This window comes from Melanotaenia boesemani, chromosome 6, assembly GCF_017639745.1.
Source record: "Melanotaenia boesemani isolate fMelBoe1 chromosome 6, fMelBoe1.pri, whole genome shotgun sequence".
NCBI classification, from domain to species: Eukaryota; Metazoa; Chordata; class Actinopteri; order Atheriniformes; family Melanotaeniidae; genus Melanotaenia; species Melanotaenia boesemani.
In genome coordinates, this window is record NC_055687.1 from 1333076 (window position 1) to 1352706 (window position 19631).

Genomic DNA, 19631 nt, shown 5'->3' on the forward strand with positions numbered 1-19631 from the left:
GATGGTGGTTGGTAACCAGATCCTGGGAAGGCAGTCTGCTCAAGTGGGGCGGAAGCACATTCCAGGACAGCTTGGCTCTGGGATCTGAAAACACTCGGACACTTTGAGTATAAGACGATGTCCAGATGTGTGGTCAGCAGAACAGGCTACAGTCACACACACAGGCAAAAGTCAGGATACTTGTCCATGAGGTGGGCAGCAGCCGGTGGTCATAGAGCAGAGCAGCGTCCCAGATAATCACAAGGAGAGCAAGATCCATCGAGGGCAAGGTACGGGTACTCCTGGGACGTGGCTCAGTCGAGAAAAGTGGAGTTTAGAAAAGAAACGCTGGATCTCAACAAGGCTGTTGATAATCTGGCAGGGAAGGAGAGACTGGAGAGAGTTTAGGTAGGGCTGAGGACAGGCAAAGGCAGGGCAACCCAGGTGGAACGTTCTAAGAGCTTAAAGTGAATCTTTGGTCTGAGCAGCTTTAGGACGAATACCAGCATTCAGTCGGTTCCTCCCAGTGACTCATAGTGACTCATTAATTTACTGAACACGAATTCCTGTCCTTGTTCACTGGTCAATGACTAATATCCAAAATCATCTTCAGGATCTTCAGTTCTCCAGGATCCTTGAAGGACTTCCTAAAGCTCATCTTTGGATGTTTCTGTCTTTTGTTCCGCTCTCTGTCCCACACTGCTTCAATAATGTCGAGGTCCGGGTTCTGGGGAGGATCCGTCCCTCCATCAGACCTGTTTCCACTGATCTTCAGTCCAGTTCTTGGGTCATGTGACCTACCTCAGCCTTTGGAGACCATTTCTGATGAGGCTTCAGTAGATGGATCAGCTGAAGGTCCAGATGCATCTCTCAGGTCCTGGTTCAGGTCTTTGCTGGTTTTACAGATGAAACTAAAGAAATGGGAACAAATGAAGCGTCTTTGTGACAAAGAGCCTAAAGATCCAGTTGAAACCGGTTCTTTGCTGTGTCATCTGTTATGTGACACATAAGTAACAGAGTGTTACTGAAGAATAAATATACAATAAATTTAAAATAAATTAAATAAAGACAGTATCAGTTTTCCACCTCCTTTTCTGTGTTTAATAGTTATTTGTGGTCGTCAGATTAAAAAGTTCTTTATGGAGAATATGACATCAAAGGAAGCCGCTCCGCCTCGTGTCAACTGGCCCGCGCATGCGACACATTGGACTGTGCGCGTGACTGACTGGGCCGCACCGCGCAGCCGAACATAAGGAGTCCGGCTTGGGACGGTTCTGACTCCGGTCCACCGCACAGTCAGACACCGGAACCGCTCAGGAGGACCGGGAAACGCGTCCTGGGGGTTGTCCGGGTCTCACGCGCATGTGTAGGTGTTGGCACGAGAACTGTTTGTTTCCGTTCTTGGGCAGAAATGAGGTCGTTTTAAGATGAAATTAAACATGGCGGTTGGACGGATGTTAGCTATGGTTAGCTTAGCTCCTGAGTTAACTACGTCAGCTGAGCCGAACTTCATTTAAAAAAACAACAATTTAGGTTTTCTTGTAAGTTTACACTGAAAAACACAGATAGGATTTAAATCGGGTTTCCCATCGGTAGGTAACAGGATTCGGGATAATTCGTCTCTACTTTCATCATGTCTTTAAACTATTATAATTAAAATAAAGTATAGAATCAACTCTATGTTGGCGCATAAATAGACCGTCTTCAGATGAAGAAGTTTTTTTTAAGGTTTCAAAACTACGCTGAATTAAATAATGCTTAGAGATGGACGAATTTTTTATATAAACAAGTAAATAAGATTATGAGCCGTTTGGAGAGATGAAGGTTCGTTAGTTTTCAGTCTCTGCGTCGTGCTTTGTTCCACTGGGCGGGGCTCCGGGTGGCGCTGTCCGGACATCCGGTGCTGAAACGGTCCAGGTTACTTTGTCACGGCTCGACATGATCCGGGATAAATTCTGATTCAGGTGAGTTTCATCATGATGGGGCTCTGTTTGGACCTGGATCTCGGCTCTGAAGCTTGTTTTGGTTCCAGATTTCAGGCTGAAGAAGAACCATGAAAGAGGAAACATTCCTGCTGCTGCTCCTTCACAGCCTTGAAGGTAAACACACACACACACACACACACACGGTCCTGCTGCTTGTCTTTATATATATATATATCTATATATAATGTGTTGCGTGAAGATGTTATTACCCCCTTGCTGAATTGTTATTTTTCTGCATGTTTGTCTGCATGTTTCAGATCATTAAACAAATCTAAATATTAGTGAAAGACAGCAAACGTAAAAACAACGAGCAGTTTTTAAAGGGAGGTTTTTATTATTGAGGGAGGAAAAAGTGAAAACACGGTCCTGTGTGTGTGTTTATGTGTCACCGTGAATCGGCTTGATGGTTCAACCTTCTGTATCCTGCAGCTGTGGCGGCGTCTCAGTGCTGGCGGGGGACCACCTTCTCCGAGGCGGTGGTGTCTCCGGCCGTCGACAGCAGCGGGATCGTGCGGGTTCCTGGCGTGGCTTCTCTGCCGCAGTGCGTGGCGGCGTGCTGCGACCTGCCCGGCTACGACCTGGCCTGGCTGTTTAAGGGCCGCTGCTACGTCCTGAGCTGCCAGCAGAGAGAGAACTGCCGGCCCCAGGAGAGGCCCGGGGCCGACTCGGTTCTGGCTTTCCTGCGCCGGCCATCCCCGCAGACCCTGGTTCTGCAGTCACTGGTGAGAGGAAAGCCATATGGGGCCCGCTGGGAGCCCCTCACCCAGTCCTCGGAGGCGGGAACTGACCTGGAAGCTCTGAAGGATCTAGCCTTGTTTGACAGGCCTCAGCCGGGCTTCTCGGACCCCGGGGTTCAGGATGTGGAGTATTCAGAGGGAAGCCAGGAAGAGATAGGCGGTGCTGGTTCAGAGGTGGACTCAACCAGAGACGGCTTCAACCACTCAGAGGCAAAAGATGGTCCAGAAAGAGGGCCAACCCAGACCAGCAGGGCCCAGATTACACTGTCCTCTGATGGGCCCCAGAGCTGGGAAGACGAGGACGGAACCAGTAGACCAGCTGGTGCTGATGCTGCAAAGAAAACTGTGAGTGACACCTGATGAGAAATGAGTTCTGGATCTGAGTCAGTTTTATGTTGTAGTTCCAGATCCTGGTCCTGGAGTCAACCAGAGACCTGAACCAGGAAGCTGGATTTTCTCTCATGGAGGAAACTTCAGGGGTTTCTGTCCTACGAAGCTGGTTCACTTCTTACCAGGTAAATCACCATGGTAACTTAGCTGAACGGCTAGCCTGCTCTGGAGCAGGTTCTGTTCTGGATCAAAGATCAACGAGTATAAAAGCTCCACATCCTGACCAATCAGATCTACTGGACAAGCCCCGCCCACTCTTAGAAGATCCCGTCCACGTTGGTGGTGGATGGAAAGAGGAGGCTCGGAGAGGAAGAGTTTTTAGGGACAGATGAAGAAATGAAGCCTGGTCTCTGAGCTTTGAAGGATGTTTCTGTCCTCGTTCTTGTTCCCGTTTAGCTCCACCAGGGTTGATCTCAGAGCTTAATGAGCTGAATGCACACACAGGGCAGAACTGCAGACACAGGAATTCATGGAACCACAACTACTCATGTCGTTACGGTGAGGAATTAATGTTCCAACACAAACGCTCACATGAGGGCGGAGCCTCTAAAGAACTGGATGGAAATGGAGGAAGGGAAGGAACTGAGGAAGCTCAGCCTCAAACGTCTGGGCTGTAACAATCAGTCATGTCCGTTTATATTGTCCCACCAATTAAATCCCAGAATCTCACCAATTTACACATTAACAGAGCCAGCATCCCTTCCTGGCTGTTGCTACGGCAACAGTGCTGCTTCTGACCTGGATGATGTGTTTAATTCTTCATATTAGTGAAGAATAACGGTCTGCTCCTCCACGATGAAGTAGCTGCTCTGCAGGGTTTCTTCATGTCTGCGATTGGCCAGATGCTGCAAACTCCGCCCCTTTTATGTGAGCGTGCTCTGATCCAGATGGAAAATCCTGGGTTGAGTTACCGAGTTGATCACCAGCTTCGTAGAACCGCTGATCAGGATCCTGAATAAGTCCACCCAGGTAACAGAGATATCCAGGTCCTTTAGACCCGCTTCCTGGTTCAGGACTCTGGTCTGTTCAGGGTTCATTCTGTGTCCTGTTTTTATTTTATTTTTTTCTGTAAATAAAACAAACAGTTACTGGGAGAATCTGGGTCGTCATGGGGACATGGTGGGCACTCATCTTCTGATTTTCATCTACAGACTCTAATCAGCATCACATCGACATCACCGATGCCAAGCGCTGACTCCGCCCACCATATGAGGTCATCAGCTCCGCCTGCTGATGAGACCATCGCCGCCATGGCGACGACAGGTAAGTGATTACCGACAGGTACGTCATCACTGACAGATGGAGAAAGTTCTAGGGATGAAACTTATAATCGAATTATTCCAATTAATCTTTTTTTTTTTTTATTACAAAAAGTAATCCATTGAAATTCTAGTAATCGCTGCTTCCTTTAACAAGAATAAATAAAACAATCACTGGCAAGCAGAACCAGGCGGCATGTGGCTTGCTCGCTGGTGACTGACCAATAGATGAGCAGCTGGCCCAAGGACACGCCCCCTCATTTACATAACAAGGCAGTAATAATAATAATAATAATGCATTTTATTTCTTGGCGCCTTTCAAACACCCAAGGTCACCGTACACAAAAATAAAAAATAAATAAAAAGACAATAAAAACATAAATTACATAAGAGTTAAAAGCAGATAACGGACATTGATATAAAAATTACACAAAACAGTCAGTATACATGGGTTATAGGGAGTATGCCAGTTTAAACAGGTGGGTTTTGAGTGCAGATGTGAATGATGGAAGGGAGCTGATGTTCCTAATCTCGGATGGAAGTGAGTTCCAGAGCTGGGGAGCGACTGAAGGCTCTGCTCCCCATGGTAGAGAGACGGGCAGAGGGAACAGTAAGGTGAATGGAGGAGGATGACCTGAGAGCACGGGAGGGAGGGGCAATATGGAGGAGATCAGACAGATAAGGAGGGGCCAGATGGTGAATACCTTTGAAAGTGAGGACCAGTAACTTATAGTTAATTCTGTATTTTATTGGGAGCCAGTGGAGTTGTTGAAGGACAGGGGAAATATGTTGAAAGGAAGAGGTGCAAGTCAGGATACGAGCAGCAGAGCTCTGGAGAAGCTGCAGTTTCTGAAGTGATTTATTGGGAAGACCGAAGAGGAGTGAGTTACAGTAGTTGTTGCGGGATGTGACAAGACTATGGATAAGGATTGCAGCAGCATGTGGAGTGAGTGAAGAGCGTAGACGATTGATATTACGAAGGTGGAAGTAGGCAGACCGAGTAATGCTATTGATGTGGGCTTGAAATGATAGGGTGCTGTCGAGAATGACGCTGAGACTCTTGACCTGAGGGGAGGGGAAAATGGTAGAACTGTCAATGTTGATGGAGAAACTGTGAGATTTGGTTAGAGTGGAGGCCGACAAGTAGAACCTCAGTTTTACTGCTGTTGAGTTTGAGAAAATTGGAGGAGAACCATGCTTTAATTTCCTGGAGGCAGTCGGAGAGAGAGGAAGGAGGAAGAGAGGAGTGTGGTTTGGAGGAGATGTAGAGCTGGGTGTCGTCTGCGTAGGAGTGGAAGTTGATATTATATTTACGGAAAATGTAGCCAAGGGGGAGAAGATATGTGATGAACAGAAGGGGGCCAGGACTGATCCCTGGGGTACACCGGCCGAAACAGGGAGTGACTCTGAAGTGTGGGTCTTGAGCTGAATAAACTGTGTGCGGTTAGAGAGATAGGAGGAGAACCAAGTGAGAGGAGTATGAGAAACACAGAGGGTTGCCAGTCTATTGAGGAGGATGTTGTGTGAGATGGTGTCAAATGCTGCACTGAGATCTAAGAGGATGCACGTAAATATGACAGAATAAAAAAAGTGTCAATAAATAAACAAATAAATTGTTAGATGAAAATAAAATACAACAATAAATTATTTTTGAGATAAGAAAATGTAAAAGAAATAAATACAGGCATAAAAATAAAGGAGAAAAAATTTAAAAATCACCAAATAAATAAATTTAACTGAAAATGACATTAAGTAAATAAATAGAAATATGAACACAAAGATCAATTAAAACTGTTGAAAATGACAAGAAAAATATAAATTAATGTCTCTTCTTAATGGAAATCTTTTCTTTTATCATTTATTTGTTCATTGAGCCATTTTTATGTTTCTGTGTTAATTTTTATTTTGGGCGATTAGTCCTCCATAAATACTCGCTTTAAGAATTAAAATCTACAAATATTTCTGGTATCTGGAACCAAAAACTTACTTAAAAAACTTGTTTTAAATTTACAGTTTTATCTGTTCATTTATTTGGCAAATTCTACTTTTATCTGTTAATGAAAAACAAAAAGAAATAATTTTATTTTTGTATTTATTTGATTGGCTGGTTATATTTATATGAATTAATCTATATTCAGCTAGTTATTGTTAATCCAGAAGTCATTTTTCCAGGTCAAGTCAGAACATTGAGCAGCAGCTGGTGGAGTTGATGCGACATGTTGGTACGAGTCCGTTAGACGTTCGTACGATTTCCACTCGTTTGCCTCTTCAAAGGAAAGAGAAAAGCTTATCCAATGAATTGATTATTAAAACTTTCAGTAGCTGCGACTCTAGAAGCTTCGAACCTGCTGGATGAAATGAAGTCAGATTAAAATCCGAACCGAGCAGCTCGGTCGTGGACAGTCCGTTTGTTCTGGTGTCACTCATAGACCGGATCAGAACCTGAACCAGGAAGTAGATGGAAGAACGTAACACTGAGTTGTTGCTGGTAACCATAGAAACGCTGCAGGAAACTCTGCGTCCATGTTTGAGGATTTTCACTTCCTGTCATCCTCCTGCAGGTCGGCCCCTGACGTTTTCACTGGGAAACCCTGTAGAGCCGACGCTGCCCACAGAAAAGCAGGACGTCACCATTGAAGACACCAGAGTTCCAGGTGGGTTTTACCTGGTTTCCATGGAAATGAGCTGAAGTGCCAGCAGGCCGTAAAGTCGCAGCTTTCAGAGTTATTAAAGAAACGATCAGAAATATGAGAAATGTTTTAATTTTAGCTTAGTTTTTGTATTATTTATTTATTTACTAATTTTTTTATTTTCTTCAGTATGTTTTATTTTAATTTCAGTTTTATTTTATTTTGTTTTGATTTTATCATTTTATTTCGTTGTTATCGTATATTATTTTCTTTTCTTTTCTCTGAACCAGACAGTATTCCAGATCTGAACCTTCTCCCTGCAGACACATCAGAGATGCTCCAGGCTCCGCCCCCCACCGCCCACTCCGTGACCTCTGACCCCACCAGAACCCCCTCAGCTGTCAGTGTTGCTGTGACCCCCCCACCTGCTGCAGGTATGTCCACGCTGCTCCTTATCGACCTGGTTCTGGAAACATGGATGTCTCCAGGTTCTACTGATTCTGATTAAGCCGGGCCCTCAGACTCTGATGCAGGATCTGGACCAGTAGAGTTCTGATCTGGTACCAGAACCGGTTCAGGACTCATTTGACTGGAACTATCTGCTGGTTTTTCATCCATTCAGATGTCAGAGGGTCAAACCGTGGTCCACTGGCCGTCGTGGGTCCTGACAGGAGGCTGTTTCTCCCTCTGAGCAGTGTAGTGCTCAACGGCAGCGGCAGCAGCGACGACGGCGGCATCAGCAGCTACAGCTGGGAGCTGGTGAGCGGACCTCCTGGGCTGAAGCTGGAGCATGCAGATCAGGCTGTAGCCATGGCGACAGGGGTGCAGGTGGGGCGCTACACCTTCAGACTGACGGTGTGGGACCAGGAGGGGGCGTCGGACAGTGCCCTGCTGACTGTCAGGATCCAGGAAGGTCGGCTGATCATTATTTCAGAATATCTGTACCAATCTGAGTTCTTAGAAAGAAGAGAAGACGTCTAACTATGGGATAAGCTTTGTGCCACTGGGGAGCGAATCTAAATTCTTTATATTTGAATTTGAATCATTCAATTTGAATCTGAATATGCCTGTTTGAATAATTGCTTTAAAAAACTGAATCCAAATGACCATATTTGATATTGAATCTTTATTTTTTTTTATGTGTATTGTGGTAAAGTTGAAACTTTTGTATTTGAAAAATTCAGATCTGAAATTCAAACTTTTGTGCCACACATCCGGGACCTGACGTGAGGCAAAACTAGTCGATCGCAGATGGAGTAACGTCAGTTTTGTGCAGTTGTTCTCAACAGCTACAAGCAGAGGGAGGGCGAGGGGAGGGTGGCGGTGGGAAGAGAGAGAGACGCTAAGATCCAGGCCAGCCACTCTCGCTACAACGGCAGTTACTGTTCCTGCAACGGCACTTGCCGTTTCTGTAGCGGTAGTTACCGTTTCTGTAGCGGTAGTTACCGTTACTGTTTCTGTAGCGGTAGTTACCGTTTCTGTAGCGGTAGTTACCGTTTCTGTTTCTGTAGCGGTAGTTACCGTTTCTGTAGCGGTAGTTACCGTTACTGTTTCTGTAGCGGTAGTTACCGTTTCTGTAGCGGTAGTTACCGTTTCTGTAGCGGTAGTTACCGTTACTGTTTCTGTAGCGGTAGTTACCGTTTCTGTAGCGGTAGTTACCGTTTCTGTTTCTGTAGCGGTAGTTACCGTTTCTGTAGCGGCAGTTACCGTTTCTGTAGCCGTAGTTACCGTTTCTGTAGCGGTAGTTACCGTTACTGTTTCTGTAGCGGTAGTTACCGTTTCTGTAGCGGTAGTTACCGTTTCTGTTTCCGTAGCGGTAGTTACCGTTTCTGTAGCGGTAGTTACCGTTACTGTTTCTGTAGCGGTAGTTACCGTTTCTGTAGCGGTTGTTACCGTTTCTGTAGCGGTAGTTACCGTTTCTGTTTCCGTAGCGGTAGTTACCGTTTCTGTAGCGGTAGTTACCGTTACTGTTTCTGTAGCGGTAGGTACCGTTTCTGTAGCGGTTGTTACCGTTTCTGTAGCGGTAGTTACCGTTACTGTTTCTGTAGCGGTAGTTACCGTTTCTGTAGCGGTAGTTACCGTTACTGTTTCTGTAGCGGTAGTTACCGTTACTGTTTCTGTAGCGGTAGTTACCGTTTCTGTAGCGGTAGTTACCGTTACTGTTTCTGTAGCGGTAGTTACCGTTACTGTTTCCGTAGCGGTAGTTACCGTTTCTGTAGCGGTAGTTACCGTTACCGTTTCTGTAGCGGTAGTTACCGTTACTGTTTCTGTAGCGGTAGTTACCGTTACCGTTTCTGTTTCTGTAGCGGTAGTTACCGTTTCTGTAGCGGTAGTTACCGTTACTGTTTCTGTAGCGGTAGTTACCGTTACTGTTTCTGTAGTGGTAGTTACCGTTACTGTTTCTGTAGCGGTAGTTACCGTTACTGTTTCCGTAGCGGTAGTTACCGTTTCTGTAGCGGTAGTTACCGTTACTGTTTCTGTAGCGGTAGTTACCGTTACCGTTTCTGTTTCTGTAGCGGTAGTTACCGTTTCTGTAGCGGTAGTTACCGTTACTGTTTCTGTAGCGGTAGTTACCGTTTCTGTAGCGGTAGTTACCGTTACTGTTTCTGTAGCGGTAGTTACCATTTCTGTAGCGGTAGTTACCCTTTCTGTAGCGGCAGTTGCCGTTTCTGTAGCGGCAGTTGCCGTATCTGTAGCGGTAGTTCCCGTTTCCTCAACGGTCTCAGCGGTTTGCCACTGTGGGCTGGTTGCAGACTTTTCACATTAGTGGTAACTCCTAATACAAGAAAAATATGTGTAAGTTTGCACAGATTAATCTGCACCTCAAGTGACGTACATACACCATGTAGGCTATAACGGACCAGCTTGATCTTTTGCGTTGGTTTGGAAACATTTTAGTAAGTAACTCGCCGTGCTGCAGACACGCCAGATCACGTCTGTGGTGGCGCATCGCTGTGAAAGCAGCTTGCAGGCTTATTGGGCTCCGTCAGTCCAGGAGAGACGAGAATGGAGAAACATTCTGTCGTCCCGCAACGTCCCAACCAGCAGTGGTCAGGGTCCACAAACGTTAAATCTCCGTCCTTCAAACACCACGGTGGACATGCCAGTATCTTTATGAAATGTCACGATCAACGGCAACGTTGCATTTAATTTTAAATAGGTCGAGGTACGCAACGATGCGCCGTCACAGACGTGATCTGCCGTGTCTGCAGCCTGGCGAGTTTCTGTTGCCACGGTTACCAACTAGCGTTAAATCAACAATTTACAACAATAAGGCTATTTGACCGGAACTTCTTTTCTAGGTGTCCATATGGACACCCTACAGCCAAATAAGAATCGAGTATTCACCCAGACCATTCATGTTTTAATCACACAAAACAGCTAAATGATGTCCCAAATACAAAACGGACTTAATCTTCCAAGGTTGCGCCCTCCTCTGGCATATGAAGGTCGCAGAAAGAAGTACAATGAAGGGGGTTGATCTTCAGCCTACATGATGGTTATTGCATTGATTATTTAATATCAAAATGGAACAGATCTGGAAAGTTACTATATATATATAACTAGGGCTGGGCGATATGGCCTAAAAATAAAATCTCAGATTTTTTATAACCAAATCCGATTTCCGATTTTAATAGATTTTTTTCCTTTTCTTTTACAAAACATAAATAAACTGAAAAAATTCATTTGTTTATATAGATAAATGCCAGCAAAAATAAAGCATATAATGTCATAGCTCTTCCACCATATAAACGACTTCATATCTTACATTGAAATATGCGACACAATGCATCCGTGATCTCTTTCCATCTGGATCCTTATCATACAGGATCCACTGCAGAAATAATTCCCCTGATGAAGGTTGTCTCTTAACTAGGGTTTGTGGGTTAAGTTGATTTCTGCATCTCATAGAGAGCAGCATTTTCACTGCAGTTATACGCACAGCTAAATCCCAGGCGTGAGTGAAGGGTCACTTTAATGAAAATCTGTCAGACAAACACCGTTCTGGTGTGGAGGGAGGGCTAAGTCTGCTGCTAACTAACTATGGAAAAAAATCCCGATTTTCAAAAAAATTAATCTTCAGAAATGGAAAATTCAATTTATCGATTTTATCGATTAATCGCCCAACCCTAATATATATATATATATATATATATATATATATATATATATATATATATATATATATATATATATACACACATACACATATATATGTAGTATATTTTATGTCTTAAAAAAATAATGACACGTTTATTGTTATCAATAAGTGATATTACTAAAATGTTTCCAAACCAATGCAAAAAAAGAGCTGGTCCGTAGGAGTTACCACTAATGTGAAAAGTCTGCAACCAGCCCACAGTGGCAAACCGCTGAGACCGTTGAGGTAACTGTGACTACCGCTACAGAAACGGTAACTGCCGCTACAGAAACGGTAACTGCCGCTACAGAAACGGTAACTGCCGCTACAGAAACCGTAACTGCCGCTACAGAAACGGTAACTGCCGCTACAGAAACGGTAACTGCCGCTACAGAAACCGTAACTGCCGCTACAGAAACGGTAACTGCCGCTACAGAAACGGTAACTGCCGCTACAGAAACCGTAACTGCCGCTACAGAAACGGTAACTGCCGCTACAGAAACGGTAACTGCCGCTACAGAAACCGTAACTGCCGCTACAGAAACCGTAACTGCCGCTACAGAAACGGTAACTGCCGCTACAGAAACGGTAACTACCGCTACAGAAACCGTAACTGCCGCTACAGAAACCGTAACTGCCGCTACAGAAACGGTAACTACCGCTACAGAAACCGTAACTGCCGCTACAGAAACCGTAACTGCCGCTACAGAAACAGTAACTACCGCTACAGAAACCGTAACTGCTGCTACAGAAACGGTAACTACCGCTACAGAAACCGTAACTGCCCCGCTACAGAAACCGTAACTGCCGCTACAGAAACCGTAACTGCCGCTACAGAAACAGTAACTACCGCTACAGAAACCGTAACTGCCGCTACAGAAACAGTAACTACCGCTACAGAAACCGTAACTGCCGCTACAGAAACAGTAACTACCGCTACAGAAACCGTAACTACCGCTACAGAAACGGTAACTACCGCTACAGAAACCGTAACTGCCCCGCTACAGAAACCGTAACTGCCGCTACAGAAACCGTAACTGCCGCTACAGAAACGGTAACTACCGCTACAGAAACCGTAACTGCCCCGCTACAGAAACCGTAACTGCCCCGCTACAGAAACCGTAACTGCCGCTACAGAAACCGTAACTGCCGCTACAGAAACAGTAACTACCGCTACAGAAACCGTAACTACCGCTACAGAAACGGTAACTATCGCTACAGAAACGGTAACTGCGGTTGTAGCGAGAGCGGCTGGCCTGGATCTTAGCATCTCTCTCTCTCTCTCTCTCTCTCCCCGCCGCCATCCTCCCCTCGCCCTCCCTCTGCTTGTAGCCGTTGAAAACAACTGCACAAAACTGATGTTACTCCATCCACGATCGACTAGTTTTGCCTCACGTCAGGTCCCGGATGTGTGGCACAAAAGTTTGAATTTCAGATCTGAATTTTTCAAATACAAAAATTTCAGCGTTTACCAATATACACATTAAAAAAAACAAAGATTCAATATCAAATATGGTCATTTGGATTCAGTTTTTTTAAGCAATTATTCAAACAGGCATATTCAGATTCAAATTGAATGATTGAAATTCAAATATAAAGAATTCAGATTCGCTCCCCAGTGGCACAAAGCTTATCCCATATCTAACCTGTCGGCTCTTCGTCCCACCTGCAGCCAGAAGTCTTCCTCCGGTCGCTCACGCTAGTGGCAGCCACACTCTGACGCTGCCCAACAACTCCCTGGTCCTCAGAGGCTCCGTGACCAACGGAGACATGGCCCAGGTCCATTACCGGTGGACCAGAGACAGACAGAGTCCTGCAGCTGGGGTTGGTACAGACTTCTGGGTTTTATAAACTATTAATTATCTGTGGGAGAAAAAGTAAATAATTCAGTTCTGTTTTTCTGACTTAACGAGATGATTGTGATCCAGGATGTCCGCCGTGATCAGCAGGAGGATCTGCAGAAGCAGAGCCGTCGTTTTCACAGATACAGAACCTGGAAGAGGATTCAGGAACACCGAGATTTTAGTCTTTTCTTTCATTCATCTCGGAATTTTTTTTTCTGTGAAGTTATGAAGAATTCTGAAAAAATGACTTCTGATACACTTCTAATTATTTAAATAATTTAATACAAATATAGAATAAAATAAGAAAATAATTTGTTATAAATTCATTAATATAAATGAATTTTCACTATTATCAAACATAATAAAAGTAAATGCAGTAAACAAATTATGTGAGATTATATAAAAGTTTAAATAAATTAAGTTATTTGACTCTAAACAATTAAAAATCTACCAGATTGATTTCAGGTATTTGTGGTAAAATGAACTGATTCAGTGTTGAAATTAGAATATTTGTGTCGTTTTTCATGGGAACAAACCACATACGTGACTCTGCTGCTCATCCCACACATGCACCTGCACACAGACTAATTTAAGTTCGTCTTCGGTCTCTGGCTGTCATCCACCCCCTTTAAAAACAACCAGTCTAGACCCGTTTCTGTCGAGCAGTTATCGACCCGTTTCTAAACCACCATTCCTTTCCAAGATCCTGGAGAAGATCGTCATGAATCAGCTAACTGCTGTTTTGGATGAGACAGCAGTTCTTAGAGTCTGTACTGATATCTTGGTGTAAAGTGACTCGGGTGACTGTTCTGTCTTGCTAATGCTGGACCTTCTTCTGCCTTGGACAGCCTAAAGCGCTGGGCAGTGTGCCCGGTGTACCCAGACCCGCCTTCATTTTGGTGTACCTCAGGGCTCTATTTTAGGTCCCTCTTTTGTTTTTGATTCATATGCTTCCCTTTCAGCATATCTTGGACTTATTTAAGGAGGTTTCTTACCGCTGTTCTGTGGATGATATCCAGTTATATCTCTTTGAAGCCGTATGAGGTGTCTAAGTTACTTGTTCTTCATAAATGCTTAGTGTATAAGAAACTGGATAGATGAGAACTTCCTCCAACTCAGTGAAGGAAAAATAAAAAACACTGTTGTGCACCGGATAAATATAATGCTCAGACAGTGGTAACTTTGGGCCTGTTAGCCTCTTTATTAAGTCATCTATCAGAAATGTTGGACTAAGATTGGACTCCGGTTTCACCTTAGACGGTCCTGTTCAGTCTTTGGTTCGTTCTTGTTTCTGTCAGCTACGTAGTATTGCCAAGTTGAGGGCTTATGTTTCGTGTCCAGAATTAGAAGTTGGGGTCCATGCTTTCGTTTCACCAAGCCTGGATTACTGTAGGATTACCCGTTTACAGGTGGTACAAAATGCTGCTGCTCGGCTTCTGACTAGAGCATCGAAGTTTACTCGTGTTACTCCTTTACTGGTCCAGTTGCATTGGTTCCCTGCTTCTTCCAGAGTTTGATTCTAGTACTTACTTAGGGCTCTGAACAGTCAGGCGCCAGCTTATATCAGGGAACACTTCCTGTGGTATGTTCCCAGTAGGTCCCTACACCCAGGGCTTGCTGGTTGTGCCACATACAAAGCTAAAAACCAAGGGTGACGGAGCTTTTTCAGCAGTTGCCTCAGGACTCTGGACTCTCTCCTTGGATCTGCGGACTGCCGACTCAGTGGAGCTTTTTAAGGGAAAACTCAAAACAGCTTTTACTTATTTGTTTTTAACATGTCTGTACAGCACTGTGTGATTCTATATCTCGAAAAGTGCTTTATAAAGTTTTACTGACTTGCTCTTGGTTTGGAGGGAAAAAAGCCGGAAAAGTGGCATCATAGATTTTCCAGGTGGTTTACGAGGTGAATTAGCGTGCACGTCACGTACATTTAGTATGATTGATAATAAAGTTGTCTTTGAAAAAATTAGACAGAATGAAGTATGACAGGTTAGATTTAGACCCACTCCACCCTCTGAACCACTACTGTCCATTTAACCAGAGATAAACCAGAAGATCTTGGGTCTCTGGCTGCTTCCAGGTGGTTCTCTACGGCTCCGAGTCCCAGGCCTGTCTCTACCTGGCCGACCTGGTTGAAGGTACCTACCTGTTCCAGCTGAGGGTGACCGATGCCCAGGGCCGCTCCAGCTCCGCCACAGCAACAGTGGAGGTCCAACCAGGTGGGGTCTGAGGGTCTGTAGGTATGTCTTTAAGAGTTAATGCCCCCCCCCCCCCCCCACTCACAGTGTCCCTCTGGTGTCTCCGTAGAGCCTGGCGGGGATGAGCAGGTGGAGCTGGAGATGCTGGTGTCGGTGTCTCAGGTGAGTGTGGCTCAGAGGGACATGCTGGTCCGACAGCTCGCTGCTCTGATCCACGTCCTGGAAAGCGATGTCCAAGTCCGGGTGCTGCAGGGACGCTCACACCTCAGGTAACAGAACTTGGACGGGTTCCCTGAAACAGGATCCAGTTCAGGTGTCTGAATGTTTCTCTGTGTGCAGCACTGTGTTGCGGTTTGCTATTCAGGGCCCCTCAGGGCCCTTCTCTGGCTCCAGGTTGGTGGGTCTGCTCAGGAACCAACTGCTCCGAGAGAAGAGTGACTACCTGCTGTTCAGAGTCCTGAGAGTCGACACCATCGGTGAGTCCAACTGCAGGGGCTGGACCGGTCAATACTAGCTGGAACTGGTTGGAACCAGTCAAAACTGTCTGGAACTGGTTGGAACCAGTCAGAGCCAGCTGGAACAGGCAGGAACTGGTGAGTAAACTGTCTGAATCCAGAACCACCTGTAAACCTTCTGTTTTTTCAGTCTGTCAGCTCAGCTGTTCGGGGCGTGGTCAGTGTCATCCAATCACCAAGCAGTGCTCCTGTGACCCGTTCTGGACGGAGAACCTGATTCGTCATTACCTTGGAGACGGAGAAAGCAACTGTGGTAAAATTTTATTCTTCCTCTAGTGAAATGATCACAGCAGCTGTTTGGCCAACCCGTTTTAGTCTCTCTGGTCCCGGTCCTTCTGAAGCGAGCGGCGCCGCCTGGCGGCCATGTTGGCTGCAGCGGCGCCGCCTGGCGGCCATGTTGGCTGCAGCAATCAGAAACTAACGTTTGGTTTTCTGTGTGTACGAAAACATTTTTGTGTCTAGATGAAAACAGTTCCAGGGGTCAGATTAAAAACTGTAAAATCATTTAATTTTTGTTTTAGCATCAAAATTATGTTAATGATGTTTTAAACGTTTTGACAAGTAACATGATGATGATGATGTCACGACTCTTCCTCACAGAGTGGAGAGTCCTGTACGTCGTCCTGAGCAGCTTCATCCTCATGATCTTCATCCTCACGCTCAGCTGGACCTTCATCTGCTGCTGCAGGAGGTGAGAAAGCCTGATCCCAGAGCAGAAAAACTGGTCCTGGAGCAGGAAAACCTGATCCTGTTGTGTGTGTTCAGGAGGCAGCAGACCAAGAGCAGGAAGAAAACCAAATACACCATCCTGGACAACATGGACGAGCAGGAGAGGGTGGAGCTTAGACCCAGATTCAGTGAGTCATAGCAGCTTTGTCCTCATTTGTTCAGTCTGTGATGACATCACTGATCAGGAAGTGACCACCTGTCCTCCACAGGTATCAAACACCGCAGCACGGAGCACAACTCCAGCCTCATGATGTCTGAGTCGGAGCTGGACAGCGACCAGGACACTGTCTTCAGCCGGGACCGGCCCGTCCGCAGCAGGAACCGGATCAGTGCCCAGGCCGCCCGCAACGGGAACGCCTTCGGATGACGGGACGTCCTGCAGACCCACGTGGGATCTCAGACGGATGTCTTAGGTTAGCTTGGTGGAGGTTTGCCGCTCCACAAGCAGAACCTCAGAGATGGACCGTATGTTGTTTGACTGCTTCTCCAGAGACACATCAGAAGATGGTCTGGTGTCTGGGGAAGACCAGGAAGTTCTGATTCATCTTTTATCGCAGACTGGCCTTTCATTGGCTCTTAGCTAATGACTCTTTAGCCCCTCCCAACAGTGCAGTCCGTTCAAGCACGGGTTGCCATGTTTTGACCCCTATGAGCGGGTCACTAGCATCAGAACTTTGGTGCGGTCCAAACAAACATGTTCATGATTCACTACTCATCAGAACACCTTCATCTGTGTGGAACTCCTGTTGGTTAAACATCCAGAACCAACATGGACCCAGACGTAGATGGGTGGATGTCCTGTCAATAGAACACATCAGAGCAGCCGTCCATCATACTCATGTTAGCATGATGCTAACTTTATCTTTATTTATTAAACCTTTATTTTACCAGGCCAACATTAAGAACAAATCCTTATTTACAACGTTGACCTGGAAAATGGAAACAGCTGTGTGGCTGAGGAGGAGGGAGAGGAAGAGGGATGTATCTCCATGGTAACACAGAACTTGCATGTCTGGTGTTCTGATTGAAGCTGATGGGAGCTCCATGTTCCTTAGAAACATCACACCATGGATGGGCCCTGGTTCTGAATCAGGACCGGTTCCTCAACCTCTGTCAGAGGTTCTGGTGATGGTCCTCTATGTCGGTGGTTCTCAAACTGGGGGTCTGGACCCCCCATGGGGGTTGTGAGATCATTTCAGGGGTGTCATGAGATAATTGTAAAAAATATTTAAATAATTTAATTATATTGTTATAATAATATTCAATAATATTTAAAGTAATTAATCATTTTGGTAAATGTAGAAATAATTTTTAACACATAAAGTTAGTGCACACATGAAACATCTGGACGTCACATGATCCGTGCAAGAGAAGCTGATTGTGGGCATGCAGGGTCTTCTCACAGTGGTCAACCACCAAAAGCCACTTTATCCTCCTGGTTTCTGAAGGTTCTGACAGTTTTCCAGCCTGATGTGTAGAGGGCGCTGCAGGACGACCCGTCTGGTACCCCACCATTATTCACCAAGTCCTGGCAAGGGGGGAGGGGCGCAAACACCAACAGATGTTATCTTGGAGGTTGTGGCTCAAAAAGTTTGACAACCACTGGTCTATGTGTCCTCCGGGTCTCTGATGGTCCCCTGCCCTCCTCTTATTGGCCGAAACATGGATATCCAGTCAGGATATCGGAGGACATCCTGTGCAGGTGATAGGGTGTAAGTCATGGACACGTATATCCATGACCGTCTCAGCTTGCTGCTGCGTCTCGTCAGCGCATCCGCCATGTTGGTTGAGGACAGACCGAAGTGGACGGTGACCAGTTCAGACTGGACTACAGTGGACTAGTAGCCCAGTGGATCAGTGGACTAGTAGACCAGTGGCCTAGTGAACCAGTGCATCAGTGGACTAGTAGACCAGTGGATCAGTGAACTAGTAGATCAGTGGATCAGTGGACTAGTAGACCAGTGGACTAGTAGATCAGTGGATTAGTAGATCAGTGGACTAGTGGACTAGTAGACCAGTGGATCAGTGGACTAGTAGATCAGTGGATCAGTGGACTAGTAGATCAATGGATTAGTAGATCAGTGGGTCAGTGGACTAGTAGACCAGTGGATCAGCGGACTAGTAGATCAGTGGATCAGTGGACCAGTAGATTAGTAGATCAGTGGATCAGTGGACTAGTAGACTAGTGGATCAGTGGACTAGTGGACCAGTGGACTAGTAGATCAGTGGACTAGTCGATCAGTGGACTAGTGGACCAGTGGACTAGTAGATCAGTGGACTAGTGGATCAGTGGAGCAGTGGATTAGTAGATCAGTGGATCAGTGGACTAGTGGATCAGTGGAGCAGTGGATTAGTAGATCAGTGGATCAGTGGACTAGTGGATCAGTGGACAGTGAATTCTAGCTTCCACATGGACTTAGGCAGCAGGTTGTCTTCCATGATTCATCCCTTTTTCCCAGAATTCCTTGTAATGGGCTGAAATAGCAGGCAGCTTTCTGTCAGTGGTTGCCATGGTGACTCCAGGTATTGATGGATTTTTACTGTTTCGTGGACGGGTCTAACTCTGGGTGACGATACAACATGGACAGAGGTCAGCTGGATGTGTTATCAGCTGATCGATCATGTGATTGATCAGCTGATAAGTGACGTTTTCCTCCAGCAAACCCAGCTGACTCAGATAAATGTTACCATGACAACAAAGACCCATCACAGGATGTAAAAATCATCTTTATTCACTTTCAACATTTTACAGCTGCTGATCAGAAGCTGGAGCTTCTTATTGATCACCTTCCTCTGACTGCTGATCTGACAGGAACAGGTCTCCAGACCTCAGCTCAGTGATCCAGTTTTCCAAACAGGAATGGCTGGCTGACGTCTCAGGAAAAGGATATATGCTGCTTTTATCAGGTCTGTCTCTAAAGGATGACTTTCTACCTGTTCACACCTGAGGAGCCATGTTTAAATAAACATGTGGCAGCGCCAACTTCAGCCTTTCATGATAAATTCTTCTCATCTTCTTATCAGGTAGGAATAATTTCCTGAACCGTTTCCTCATGATGTCGGCTTTACCACCTGACCCAAGGAATTATGGGCAGTAGATTTTCAGTTTTCCATCTGAAGCCTTTAATTTGGCCTTTTATTAAAATATGTTTTTAACTAAACCCAAATAAATTTATGCACCATTTATCCCCGTGTGACGTCTGAATCATTGTCGTACCAAAGGT

General features: G+C 45.5%; 1 protein-coding gene across 4 annotated transcripts; it reads left to right on the forward strand.

Moving 5' to 3' along the window:
• Window positions 1–1200: 1200 nt before the first annotated feature.
• On the forward strand, window positions 1201–17242 carry kiaa0319 (KIAA0319 ortholog). 4 transcript variants are annotated; one of them, XM_041987731.1, is made up of 15 exons: window positions 1204–1943; window positions 2012–2078; window positions 2394–3046; window positions 4243–4354; window positions 6912–7004; window positions 7271–7414; window positions 7603–7893; window positions 12794–12945; window positions 15046–15184; window positions 15273–15432; window positions 15503–15639; window positions 15809–15931; window positions 16279–16369; window positions 16444–16535; window positions 16617–17242. In XM_041987731.1, exons 2-15 carry the CDS (start codon window positions 2033–2035, stop codon window positions 16772–16774), a joined length of 2391 nt encoding a protein of 796 aa, XP_041843665.1. In that variant the 5' UTR covers window positions 1204–1943; window positions 2012–2032; the 3' UTR covers window positions 16775–17242. The 4 variants fall into 4 exon arrangements, with proteins under 4 accessions (XP_041843667.1, XP_041843665.1, XP_041843666.1 ...); XM_041987732.1 differs by having other exon boundaries at window positions 7304–7414; XM_041987734.1 differs by lacking the exons at window positions 1204–1943; window positions 2012–2078 and having other exon boundaries at window positions 2602–2686; window positions 2788–3046.
• The last annotated feature ends 2389 nt before the right edge of the window (window positions 17243–19631 follow it).

Bases quoted from the DNA above. Each gene is read 5' to 3' on its own strand.
- kiaa0319 (XM_041987731.1), top strand. From the start codon at position 2,033: ATGAAAGAGGAAACATTCCTGCTGCTGCTCCTTCACAGCCTTGAAG. The intron at 7,415-7,602 runs GTATGTCCACGC...TCATCCATTCAG, and splicing joins GACCCCCCCACCTGCTGCAG to ATGTCAGAGGGTCAAACCGT. The intron at 12,946-15,045 runs GTTGGTACAGAC...GGCTGCTTCCAG, and splicing joins GACAGAGTCCTGCAGCTGGG to GTGGTTCTCTACGGCTCCGA.